The 14,436-nt window shown below is 35.1% G+C and overlaps 1 protein-coding gene across 3 annotated transcripts in view; it reads left to right on the top strand.

The window, feature by feature from the left end:
- The window catches only part of gfra1a (gdnf family receptor alpha 1a), a 92,933-nt gene extending 80,670 nt beyond the window's left edge, over positions 1-12,263 (top strand). For all 3 annotated transcript variants that reach the window (XM_053502269.1, XM_053502267.1, XM_053502268.1), the window contains 3 exons: positions 2,491-2,675; positions 6,204-6,248; positions 8,897-12,263. In XM_053502269.1, coding sequence (XP_053358244.1) covers positions 2,491-2,675; positions 6,204-6,248; positions 8,897-9,040 — 374 coding nt within the window. In that variant the 3' untranslated portion in view covers positions 9,041-12,263. The remainder of the gene's footprint in view (positions 1-2,490; positions 2,676-6,203; positions 6,249-8,896) is intronic.
- Positions 12,264-14,436: the final 2,173 nt, after the last annotated feature.

The following is a 14,436-nucleotide window of genomic DNA, read 5'->3' as shown; positions in this document are numbered from 1 at the left end:
GGTGACAGAGTTTAAAAGAGGACAAATTGTTGGTCTCACTGGCGCATCTGTGCAGGACTTATTCCCAAGACGAATCGACAGTATTGGTATACCATATATTTATATTCTATAACAGTTGATCCCTCACCAGTTAATAATATATAAGTATATATAATCGACTCAGTTATGTACAATGATTCGTTTGTGTCGTGATTCATGTATTGCCACACTGACTCCCCATTTTTTGATATACCGTTAAACGTTAGAAAAGTAGAACCTACCATACGGAAAGCCCGGGTTCGATTCCCACCCTGCGCTTAAACCCCAGCCACTGGATGATGCGCCGGTGCCAAAATAAAATGGGAGAGTTTTGTCAGAAAGACCATCTGACATAAAACCTGCGCTAAATTGTTGTGCAGATCGAATCTTCCACTGTCGTGACCCATCGTGAGGAGCAGCCGAAAGACTAACATTTTACTGTATGTTTGCATTTGAGGTGGTAAAATTTGAGGTTGCAGTTCCTCTATAATCCTACAGGGAGAGTGCTTTAAACTGTCCACACATTGGCAGAAGACACAGCATCATGTGAAAAAAAATTTATAAATATAAATCATGATACTTACTGAATCGTAATATAAATAGAATTGGCACCTAGGTATAATCGTGATAATATGGTCCCTGGTGATTTTCATCACTACTTATCATTAAGAACAAAACAAACAAAGAATCCGTTTTTTTTTTTTTTTTTTTTTAAATAAGGTCCTTGAAAATGTTACTAATAACAATATACATTTCAACTGCACAGGAACAGGAAGGATCGAGATTGTATTACTGACGGCGAGAGAGGAAATGATCCGACTGGCCGGACCAAACGCAACATTAATAATCAACTACCTGAGTCTTGCATATTTCCGTCATGATTGATGCTCATGGGCAATGAATAGTCAATCATCAAACTGCTCGGTTTCACTGACATTCTGTACAATCGGTACTGCCTTATCATTGGTGTGATAAAATATTTACCTGCGCTGTATTTACCCAGCTGAAGGTTAATGTCACTGTTCAGAGGGACAGAATTTAAATATGGACATGCACGTGGTGTTCCCCATGTTTATCTCTCTAATGCAAACACAACTCGCTCTGACACCAGAGTGTGTCCTTTGGTTAGGAAAAAAAAAAGGGTTAGATATTGATGATTCAATTAATGTCAATAAAGGCACAAAGTTCAGCTGCTTTTCCATGTGCATATCTCCTTCTAGTGTTTATTACATACTATAACAGATAAAATCTAAAATAAAATTCACAACATTGTTAAATTCCCACACCTCAGAGTCGTGTAGAATTTCGCCCAAGAAAAGTCTAAAGTATGACATTTAAGCCCAAAGACTCATCATGAATGTATTTTACGTCCATCATTTCCTTGCTATATCTCCTAACCCTCTTATGCGTCTATTTTGCAAGAACTCCCTTCCCATTTAGGTAGACATGTTAAAAGCAAAGCAGCAGACCAAAGTTGCCCTGGTTCCAAGGAAGAAAAATTAATAGAGAGGTCAAATAAGTATTTAATTGAATCTGGGTTCCGCAAATCTGAGAATCTGCCAATAAAAATACTCTTTTTAGTAGACATGATAAATAAATAATATGAATAAAAAGTATAAGTAAAATAATACTTATAAAAAATGTGCTGTTAACATAATCCTTTTATTACATGAATAATTTTTTTATCAAGTAAACAAATAATAAAGCCTCATCCTCGTGTGAAAAGCCTTATTTATAGCCAAATTTCTTACTTTTCTTGAGAATTCAGCTTGAACAAGTTCAGATTAATGCTTAATTGCAGCTGTATTTATAAGGTTTCTATAAAAAATAGACAGTTTTGAAAGAACGTAACTTGAGACAGAAACAAAAATGAATAGTAATTAATTATATTAATGCCTACATATGTTGTGGTACTGAAATAAAATGATATATGTAGTAACTTCATAAAATGTGCAATGATAACTAGTCATTTTGTGAATAACCTGGATGTGTTAATACAGAACAAAGCAGAACTTTCAGTAAATTGTACACATCCATATATATATATATATATATATATATATATATATATATATATATATATATAATATAAATTACTTTGTTTGTTTTTATATTCTGTCTCTCACAGTGGAAATGCACCTATGCTAAAAATTGTAGACCCCTCCATGATTTCTAAGTGAGAGAACTTGCAAAATCATAGGGTGATCAAATACTTATTGACCTCACTGTATATAATTTACCTTTACCTATTTAATTTACCTTTACATTCACGTTGACATTCGCAAACTGATGTTTTTCCAATAACAGCCTATCCTTAAGTGTACCCTCTTGTACCACAGAAATGTACAGTAACCAAAGTTTTTTGGATGGGTGACAAATGATAAAAATCCAAGAAAGTGGATAGTATTATAATGTTTAAATATTCTTTTAGGCTTTTGAATGTCACTTTAAACTTGTCTAATATTTCTGCAGGTAATGCCATTCGGGCATTTGGAAACGGGACAGACGTGAGCCTGTGGCAATCCGCTCCAGTGCAGAGCACCACGCCATCACACACAAGTAGAGTACGTGGGAAATTGCTCAACGTGGGGCCAGACATGAACAGCAACCAGCTGAACCCTGAGGACTCACTCTACCAGTTATGTGGGAACCTACAGGTCAGTCCCGGGCCTTAACAGACACTTGGCTGAGATGGGAAAGTTATATAATTATACTAAAACATTGAAGAGGAGAGTCTTTTATTTTACATTTTAGCGGCACTTCATATGTGTTTGACAGCTTATAATGAGAGGAAAGGAAGAAGGCGCATCATGATGTTTACAGTGGAAAGAGGATTCTAAACTTGAAATTGCTATATATATATATATATATATATTTTTTTTTTTTATATATATATAAATATATATCAAAATATAAAATATGATTATGATGCATCAATGCTAAATAAATAAATGGGACATTATTTAAAATATTTCCACTTGCCAAGACATTTTTTTATTAGAAGAGCGAGATTAGCAAACAAATTAAATATCTGTTAATCTTGGGATTAAAAATTACAGCTCACAAGTCGAATAGAACAAATACAACCAAACTAAGAACAAATAAAAAAATGCAATTGTGCTCTGCCAAGTCACAATTCATATCTTAATGGTGATAAATGATGCAACATTTAGATTCACTGAAGCGTTTGTTTCTATTCCTTTTATCCAAGTGTTAGGTTAAGACCCCTCTCCGGAAGTGAATCATAAATTATAAACAGTTTTTGTAAAAAAAAATCATGCAGCATTTTATCATCATGGACTTTGGCTCTGTCAGTTCCACCATCGCACATGGGCTACACAGGAATCCATTCATTATTCTGTCACCAAACCTCTTATAAAACCAGTGTTCTTCACATATTTATATTACACACAGACACACACACACACACACACAGTGAGGCCACGCCAAACACGCAGAGTTGCTAACAGAAGCTCTGGCTCATCTGCATAAAACTCATTTCCCCCGAGCTCACGGCCAGATTTCACCAAGCCAACGCCAAGCTGCCACATGGTGTGCTGATAACGTCTGGAGGGTTGAAATGATATAAACACAATTTCAATAGGGCATGAGACGGTATGAACTCATTAAATCTTTTTCACAATTGATTTACTCTGTTCTTCATACCAGCGCATCCACCACATTATAGAGGACGTGCAGTTATTAAGGCCAGGTATTAAGTAAAGCCTTAATTATGAAACAAAATACACAGTGGTGGCACTTATGACTCTTGTAATGGAACAGTTCAAAACCTGGGTCTAAACCAGTCAGATAAGCAAAGTCTTTAAACCTCGACTTAAATATACGACATTCCGCTGCTTTTATTATTTTAGTGATAATAGACTGAGGTGAGGTGGTGGTTAACCCTTAGAAGTCTGAAGGTGTTTTGGAGCCCTAAAGAGATTCTGACGTGTCCGGACATTTGTGTATTTTCCAGTTACTTATAAACATATACATGTCTAAAGTCTGGTAACAGTTTATTCAGCACAAACTGGGCAACAATAATATATGAGCAGCATGTACAAGTTTGTATATTGGAGAAAAAAACAGTTATGCATGATTATTGAAAACAACAAAAAAATAAGTCACTGAAATAAGACCACAAAACACATTCACGACATTTGTGTACAAGACTTTTGTCACCTGGACCTTGTAGTGTAGAGGTTTTACTTCAAAATGATGTGACGATCATCTCGCTTACTCATTTACAGAAAACAATACATTCATTTAAATTTTCGAAGACACTTTTTGTTTAGAAAGGCCGTCTGCGAGGAGGCGTGAACGATCATGAATAATGCTGTAGTTCACACCAGAGAAGACAAAGACTCGCATAATGAGCTGTATAATTACCCCTTTCACTCAGGTATGGGACAGAGGAAAGTGTTAGAAGAAAATCATTTGAGGACAGAAACATATTTCTTCTTCTTCTTCTTATTATTATTATTATTATTATTGTTTGTGGTTTATTTAGAATAACTTAAGATTCACTTACAAAAATCCAGGAACAGTTCACAATAAATGCAAAAATAAAAATAAAAAAGTGCAAACAACATTCAGGGTAAAATGGTGCAAACCAAAAACAGTAAAGAATATAAACTGCAAAACATACATGCAGGGTAAAACTGCAACAGGAACATTACAAAATAAAAACTGAAAAACATTCAGGGTAAAACAGTGCAAGATTAAAAAGAAACTGTGCAAAAACATACATGCAGGGTAAGCATTGGTGGCAGCAATGTCCAAGAAGTGTAGAAAAATCTCTCTGTACCACAATAGCTGATCAGAGAGATCAACGCCACACATGTGCTGGTTGTGCGCAGTCACAGGTGCAGGACATGGAAATGTCTTTGTTGTCCGTGTACCGTGTAATTTCACCCTCATCTTCACCGTGTCTACTGTATAAGCAGAATGGATGGTAGAACAGACAGATACTTCTCGTGTGTCCATCCACTTCAGAAATACAAGAGGTCCATCTGAACGGCGCTTGTGTGTCCCGATGTGAGGTGCTGGTGAGGGCAAGGGTGATGCAGACATGTTCCTAAAAACAAATTATATTTATATATATATTTCAGTTCATTTTAGTGACGCGTTTCAAAAAGATTTCGCGGAGACTGAGACGGCTGAAAGCGCACTCTGTATATTTTCTTTATTTTACAAAAGCAAGTAACTGACATACTATGATCGTTTTATGATCGTGATCCATAAGCCTGGAGATGACTGATAAGATTATACTTTAAAGGCCCCATATTTGACTATTATTTAAGACTGGTTTTAGGTCCCGCGGCGTGTGTGTGTGTGTCCAACTGAAATACCCATTAAAACTTTTTTTCCAAATGCACTGTTTCACTCTTTGTAAAAACTATCTAGCTGAGCCACACCCCTCCAGAAAACAGCAAAGATGAGCATATACTGCGGATAGGACGACTTCTTATATGAGGTCACATTAGGGGAAAAATCAATTGGCTTGTTTAAATGGTCCCCGTCAATACAATACAAATACAAAAAAAGACAGAAAACTGGGAATATTCCTTCTCATTATTTGTTTGTAATACGCAAGTAATACGTTTTTGTTTGTATTATTATTATTATTTATTATTATTATTATTAATAATAATAATAATAATAATAATAATAATAATAAATGTGCTTTCTCCAGTTTTAATACAATTCCCAGTAGTGGATTCATTGTTTAACACCCACCTGATTATTTTTTGTGTTTTAGGAACTCTACGGTAAAATAGCATGGCCTTCAAAACACAATGTTGCTAAATCAGTCAGTACTAAATCAGAGTCTATTTGTATTGTATGTACAATGATCAGGCTAGTGCACTAGATCAGGCTAGTGCATTAGGCCAAGCTGCAATCGCATTTCTTTTATGTTTGTAATAAACAGAAGGACAGAATAATAGAAAGGTGTGGGGAAAAAAAGCACTTAGCACAATTTCCACCTAAAATTTTTCTCAAGGTCTGATTGTGGTAATTACGATTCATCATTTTATTCCCCAGTTTGCCTCAATTTCCTTTTCCTCTTATACAACTCCACATTCAAGTAGACTTCAGTGATGTACTGTAGAAGTGCTGGAACATGCCATAAACATATTATGTCCATTCTCTCTCTCTCTCTCTCTCTCTCTCTCTCTCTTTAGGCACAGAATATGAAAACCAACCAAACAAAAAATTTGGTGTGTGTGGTAAGTATGACTGCCTTGTGTTCACATCAATGTATCACTGTATGTTAGAGATTGTTGCACCTGCTGAAATATTCTATTCTGATTGTCCAGTTGTTGTTTAATGTCCCTCAGATCTGACGCCAAATCATGGGTCTATTATAACGGGACTGCTCTTGATACGTCATCATTTCTATAGCAACATCTATCACAGGGACTATAATGGAGTGGAATGATATTTTTTTCTGTGAGATGTTCATTTAGCAATTTAGATCTTTGTCACCTAGTGGACACTAGTAAAAACTATGTTAAATTAAATAAGATCAAAGGAATCCTATGCTGCATGTGATTGGACATTTCCTAAGCCCATACAAGCAGTTAGTTCCCATTTAATGTTTGTTAAAGAAATATGTAAAACATTGCTTGGAATGATAAATGGGATATTATTGGTGACTCTTGATGTACTGTAGATAGTATATGGTTATATTCCTTTTTAAATTCTCTAGCAATGTTAATTTGAGACATGACATACAAATATAAATATAAATCATATAGTAGGCCGTATGCTGTATCTTTTTGCTTCCAGTGTTTCTCAATGGAACTTATTAAAAAAAGAAAAAAACACCTTGACAGTGCAAGTTCTCACACATTAACATTAGTTATCACTACATGATCATGAAAGAGGGAAAACACAATTGACATGAGTTACAGAACGTATTCATGACTGAGGCATTAATGGTTTCTAGGTAACACTGTTTTATTGACCTCCAGGCTGGTGAGAGTTTACAGCTGCTACAACATAAAACATGATAACAAGAACCAACTTGTTTTGCACCATCCACAAAATTGAATGTAATTCATTCTTTAGTAGATAAAAAATTTAGTGGACAAAAAAATTGCTGTGATGTAAGAGGAGTAAAACACTTCCGGACATGATGTTATAGGAAAATAATAAACTTTCCCGGATGTTAGTCAGCCAGATGTTCTAACACAACTAATATTTTCTATTCACGTGCACTTGGAATTCTAGTCTAGCTGTTCCGTCATGGTGGTATTATGATCTGTATCTGCAGCTCAGCTATCAGAAATAAAACATGACAGAACTGATAGCCAAAAGATGCCCATCGTTGTGACGATCGAGTGGAAAATTCTGCTCGATCTTTGACCTTGCCCTGAAGCGAACTTCCTGCTTGTGGGCTTTGTAGTGCAAAATGCTGAACTGACAGCGTTGCTTATCTTTTGGCTTTTAAAGTTCAGTAAATGTCATTGTACATAATAAAACCAGCATTACATCCTGGAGTGACATTTAGTGATACTGCAGCGTGTCCAAACAGCCTTAAAAACACTCACACACACCCGAGCTTTTTCCAGCGTCTACGTTTCATTACGACATTAGTCATCTTTATCTGTGTAACGTATATCAAATACAAAGTGGAATTTTTATATCACCCCTTTAACTTAAAACACATCAGCATAAGTCACTTTATAGTATTTTGGGGCTTTAGTGCTATGCGAGGCTGATTTAACAGCGTTCCTGATGAAGTGTAAAAAGTTTTACTGGGAGAAAAGAAGCATTGCGTTTAGAAGTTTCTTGAAATGCAACAGCAGAGAAGAACATTCCTTTATATTACGATATTGCAAAATTTCGCAGGCAGATTTTGTTCTTTTTTTACTTTAAGAACAACCCCTTGATTTTTATACTTTTATAGTTATATGTCTGCCAGTAACTGTTTGCCTTTACATCATACAGTCATCTCTTATAAAAAATAAGCGTATTATTTAAACAAAATTAAATAAAGTTGAGGCAGCACGGTGCTGTAGTGGTTAGCACTGTCACCTTGCACCTCCAGGGTCCAGGTTCGATTCCTGGCCAGGTTTCTGTGTGCATGGAGTTTGTGTGCATGATCTTCCTGTGCTTGGTGGGTTTCCTCTGGGTACTCCGGTTTCCTCCCACAGTCCAAAGACATGCAGATTAGGCTAATTGGCGTTCCCAAATTGCCTGTAGTGTGTAAATGAGTGTCTGTGTGTGCCCTGCGATGTATTGGCACCCTGTCCATGGTGTACCCCGCCTCGTACCCTAGGTTTTCTGGGAAAGGCTTCAGGCCCCCCGTGACCCTAAATACAGGATAAATTGGTATAGACGATAAGTGAGTGAGTGAGTAAATAAAGTTTAAATCAATTTTTTAAACAAATCTGAGCTTAAAACATAGAACTGAAGACAGCTTGATCATTCTTATAGATCTCAGGCTCACATATAGTCAACATCCCTTTTAATAAAACCTTTAACATTAGTTACAGTTAATTGTTTTTGATCTAATATTATTTAAATTCAATATATTATGGTAAGAACGTTTATAAGTTACTTTTAAGAAACCATCTTATATTTCATATATTCAGAGCTGTCGGTTTAATGTGTAAAGAAAAAAAACTATTGTCTTAACACAAACTCAATTAAATGTTCTTTTGAGTATATTTTGAAAGAATAAAAAGTTTGAGCTGAATTATTTAAACGCTTTTTTATTTAATTGTTTTAAGACAAAAGACATTTTTCCATATCCTTACCTGTCAAATTGTAGAGCAGTGGAGAGCTTACTTCTGAATGTGTCTCATTTGATGAGTGCATAATCATCACATTCATATTTCTTTCCCAATCTCTATCATGTTTCTTTTAGGATACACAGATCGACAATCCCAGCTCCTCCAACTCCTTCTCGGGGAACTCGGCATCTCGGTCAGGCTTTAGCACGCTGCTGCTCCTGTTGCTCAGCTCTTTTCACTGCTCCCTGGCACTCTTGCCACTCAACCTGATACTGTAGTTGTAGCCACCTGGCCAGTTCAACACATGGACACTTCTGATTTGTAATCTCTGGTATATGTTCCAGGTCTACCTGTTGTACTCACCCTCTCTCACTATCTCCTCTCTCTATTCCTATGGCTCTGAGTTTTATGAGCTTTGGTTTATGCGAAAGTGAATTCGGTGTAATTTGAGTTGTTCTTTCTTTTTTTTTTTTTTGTTCTTTTCTTTTTTGTACCTGGAGATTAACAGCGAAAAAGAATGTGCAAGATTTATTCCTGCAACTTCCGAGACGGACCACAAGCCGGTCTCAGGGGTGAGAGATCGATGAATTAAATGGTGGTCCAAATGAGTGCCGGCAGCTTTCTTAAGTGTTTCACAAATCTCATCTGTATTCCTGCGTATGTTGTGTGCGGTATAACATGCAGTGACTTTCCAACTGGCACACAAAACAGAAGCTTACTGATGGGTTTTGTCAGTTTCAACCCTTCTTCTCACTCATACCATAAACACACCATAAACATACTAATAGCGAATCGAAGTAACTTTTGGAGGCAGACGCAATGTCCAAGGAAGATTTATTTGCTGGGATTTCTGTTGTGCATGAGTATTCTTATAAAATAAGATCCTACTTTGGAACAGGAAGAATTTTTGAGGAGCGTTTGACCACCAAGGATCTGACTGAGTATGTTTCAGTGCCTGGGTCAGTTTGGGAGTACCAGTTAACTGCATCAAGTAGAGTGCCTCTGATTCTATTAACAGTGATGTATATGATTTCTTCAATCTCTTACAGTATATTCTCTTTTAGGAACCTTCATTGTAACTCTAGTCATCGCCAGTCAAACTCATCTGTCCTTAAAGTGCATATACGTAATGCCTTTACAGTGCAGACTGTGCTTGGACCCCTTGTGTCCAAATGAAATACTGTACGTGTATTATAGTGTTCTTTCTTTTTTGTGTGTGTTGTAATTACGAGCATCACAGAAGGAGGCTGTGTTATGGCCGTATGCTCACGATCAGATCTTGATCTTAATCGACACTAAGGCTTTAAAGATCAAACTTAAAAGTTTCCTTTGAAATGAACCAGAGAAGCGAGCCGCGCTCACAAAGCATGTGCAGATTGAACAGCCATTGCACATTTGAAGCATTTATGACATGACGTTTGGCTTTTTCTTTTTCTTTCTAGAAAATAACACAAGAAATGTGTTGCTCTCTTTATTTATTAAGAGACTTATTTACTTAAAAAGGCAGATTTTTATTTGATAATGCAACTTAACCTACTGCATAAAGTCATAATGAAATGTTTAGATAAACATATATACACCATGTAAAGGAATAAACTCCATCTATAATGACTGCTGCCCCAAAGTGTATGACAGAGTCGATTGAATACCGAACTTGTTTAATTGCTAAAAATAAGAAAAAAAAAAAAAAAAAGAAAGGGAAAAGCAAAGAAGGGGGAAAACTCTTATTTTTGTATCTTTTGCATTGTGTTTTCTTAATCACAAAACTCTTGCCCATAGGTTAGAAATGTTGCAGTAAAACATTTAGAGATGGCGTTAGCAGGTACAGATGAGGATTCCAGCCCTTCATTAAGGGATACACTGAGTGTACAGTACAAAACAAAATACCTCTGAATATTCCATTGTGTGTGTTTTTTTTTTTTTTTTGACCATTTGACTATTTTCATCACGGCTAACCTGCACAAACCATTTCTCTTTCAACACCATTTTAAATCCTTGGGACGGTGGATTATTCCAAACTACACTGTCAAGAAGTTCAAAAGGTCCCAGCATTATTAGCTTTATCCTGCTGCCTCAATCCACTGGCGTTTCTCAATATATATATATATTTTTTATTCAGTTTTATTACTGAAGAATGCAAATACCAAGAAGTATTAAAAGGCAGAAGGATAGCTTCTATAGCTTTTTTTTTTAAACAAATCCAGAATTATTGGCACCCTCGGTGAAAATCACAAACGAGAGACTGATGCAGTGAGGAATATTACAGCACGCTTGACCATATAGGAATGCTACATTTTTTTTTTGTATATATATATATATATATATTCCCAATTTAAAACAACAATTTTGTTGTGATGAAGTGTAAGTAGTACATTATGTGACCTAATTATTTTATTGATTAGTTTTTGGCTATAAATGACAACTTGAAGGCATATTGTCTGTTACAATGTACACTGCTATTCCACATTATCAGTTTTAGATAGTCTATTTTTAATTTGCATCAGAGCTTTGATGCATATTTTCCTTTCAGTATGTTTGTTACTGTTCTGTTTTTGATCGTCCTGCTGTTCTGTGAGTAATCCATGTAGTCACGTAACTAATCAAATCAAGGAGGGTTAATCAAATTAAAACAAATTTACTAACGTCTCTGGATACAATACCCTTTTTCATGAGCTGCCTTCAACTGATATTTCACATAACTGCTTTGAGATCTGTTACAGAAACATGCGGGACATTTTTTGTTTTAGTTTTTTTAAACAGAACAGAAACAGAACTTAACAGTGGAAAGTTGTTGTTATCATAATATTAAGAAATTAATTGGTTCTACTGTGTTTCAATTCTTTTAAGATTTTAATGCTAAAGAAAGGGCAAGTACTTTCTTATACAGTTCCACTGTTTGACAAATAATTTTTGATAGTCACATGACAAGTGCTAATAATTCTGGAGTTGACGGTAGCTAGTTTCTACTGCCAGAGGCAAGAACACAGTGCCTCTCACACGGTTGCAGGACCATTCTTCATTCATGTTCTTTGAAGTGTGGTCTTGCAAGGTCATTTCTTAACTTTTTTTGTTTTGTTTTTTCTCCTGAACAGCCTTTTTTTCACATTCTTTGTACTGAGAAACCACCTTTTTGTTTACATCCTCTAAACTCATCAATATGGATGGATCAGGAGAGGGAAAATCAAGATTATAGTATTATTCAGCTTATAATTTTAAGGAAATAAGCACACTTTTCCAGTGTTCTGCACACTCAGTGTATGCTGCAAAAAATGTTTCTGCTTTGTGCAAATTTTGGGTCAGAACAGGATAAAGCAAAAAAAAAAAAAAAACGTACAAAATATCTTACACACCCTCACCCTCTGGTTGACAACATGAACAACTTGTTCTTGTTTATAAATAAAACAGTTTGCCCAGCTATCTGACATATTTCTTCCTAGCTTGTGAAAATGTACAAATAAATATTATATGAAAAACTGATTAAACTGATGGTGATTTATTCAACCATATACTGTTTTTTTTTCCCTTTTGTTCTTTCTTTAGCTTATGTACTCATCAGATGTGGAAAAGGTGGAAGACGGTTAATTTAATTGTTATGGTCAAATTGGTTTAATGTTAAAATGATAAAAACAAAAAAAAGTAAAATAAATTAAATGGGGAAATAAATAAATCAGTTAGAAAGACAAATTATATTTCATAGACACACATACGGTATATAAAATTTTCTTTCAAGTGTTCATAGACAATACAGTAAATAAACACACACAAAGTTATATACTCTTAGATGTGGCAAGAATTTTACACTTTCTCCTATGAGCTGAGGAATTTGTTTTCAGTGATCGTGTGCTTTTAAAGACTATAAACAAGAATATCATGATTTCAAAAAGATCTTTCCAGTTAAGCTAAGTTTTCAAATACTAAAATATGTATAGAAACAAAAGAACAGGAGCAGGTATGCATTTGTAGAAAACTTAACTACATGTAACCATTAAAAAACCATTAAACATAGTATACATTTAAAACTAATACCTGTTATTGGCATGCTGTCCTTTATTCCTTGAAAAAAAACCTGCACCATTATGTACCAAAATCAGATCAAATGGCGTTTTTGACATCTTCAAACGTCCATCTTTCACAGTAAGATAACATAGCTTTTATTCTGGGGTGATTTAAACCTAGTAAATAATGCTCATTTGGATTGATCGTGTCAGTCATCTTCTGTCAGGAGATGGAGATCAATCTTCAGCATTTAAAGAATTGATTGGAGTTCAGTTGTTGACTGAAGCTTGGCATCTGTGTAATCCATAAGCTAGAGGACATTTCCTTCTTTCTGAATTTTATAACTTTGTTTACGTATTCTCAACTAGACTATTTGGTCAGCTTAGAGCAAACTATTATTGATTGTTCTATTTTTTGTTTTACAAATTAAGACCACAGTCATGATGACATTTTGTGCATTTTATAAACAGCAAAAATGAATGAATGAATGAATGAATGAATGAATTAATTACATTGTGGTCTTTTAATAGTTCCTTGTTAAAAGGACTTTCAGGGCCCTAGTCACAGGTAAACAAATCGCTATGGTAACTATACATTTTCTTATCTGTCTAATGATGTCTATTGTATATTGAGTACGAAGACAACACAATATCAAATACAAATTTATCTACAATAGTAACTTTGAATGACAAATTAGTTGATTTAAAAGTACACCAATCTAAGCAATTAAATATATGAAATGAACAACTGTGGACACCCAGCTTGTTTAACTGGTTTGCTACAGTATGTAGGCATTTACTATAAGTTGATCAAGTAAATAAACCTGCTTGACTGATTTAAATAATCATTGTATACTGTAGGTGTACCACATAACTATATTAATGATTTTGTGATAATTTTTGTGTCCTGTAAAATTTTTTAGCTCTCCTTTAGATCCTCCACCCGTTCAGTGTCTATTTATTAGCTTGTGTGGATTTATTGTGTAAATGAATGCTTTAAAAAAGTTAAACAAACAACTCACTGTCTAAACCACTTTATCCTTTATACAGGGTCACGTCTTTGATTCCCACCTCATGTACACCTCACTGTTGGGCCCTTGAGCAAGGCCCTTAACCCTCAACTGCTCGGATGTGTTATAAGTTAAAAAAAAAAAAAAAAAAAGGGAAGTCGCTCTGGATAAGAGCGTCTGCCAAATGCCTAAATGTAATGTAAATGTAATGTATACAGACCCTTAGGTGGGAATCAAACCCAGAACCTGGAGGTGGAAGGTGACAGAGCTAATCACTAAGCCACCATGCCGCCTACATGAATAAATAAACAAATAAATAAATAAATAACATAAATCTGTGCTTTACAGAACTGGATGTGAATTTAGCTCCTTAAAAGATCAAGCCAGTGGTAACCTGAGACAACATGAGGGCGGCATGCACAATGGGATTATAAACTGTTCCTGTTTGCAGGTAAATAAAAATAAGGCTTACAATATCCAGTATGCTGCACGGCTTATCACAAACTCTTTTTTTTTTTTTTTTTGCAAAAATAATCAATCTTAAAGTAATAATTCCAATAAACTCATCAGCACAAACTTCTGAGCTACAGCTGTTTTCATCAAGAAAATCTGCACATCACACGTCAACTAAATCTAAAGTACTGTAAAACTGTATGCATTTTATTTTTC

Source organism: Clarias gariepinus, chromosome 8 (genome assembly GCF_024256425.1).
Source record: "Clarias gariepinus isolate MV-2021 ecotype Netherlands chromosome 8, CGAR_prim_01v2, whole genome shotgun sequence".
Taxonomy (NCBI): domain Eukaryota; kingdom Metazoa; phylum Chordata; class Actinopteri; order Siluriformes; family Clariidae; genus Clarias; species Clarias gariepinus.
Note: the sequence above shows the minus strand (reverse complement) of the source record. Positions and strands in the feature narration are given on the sequence as shown.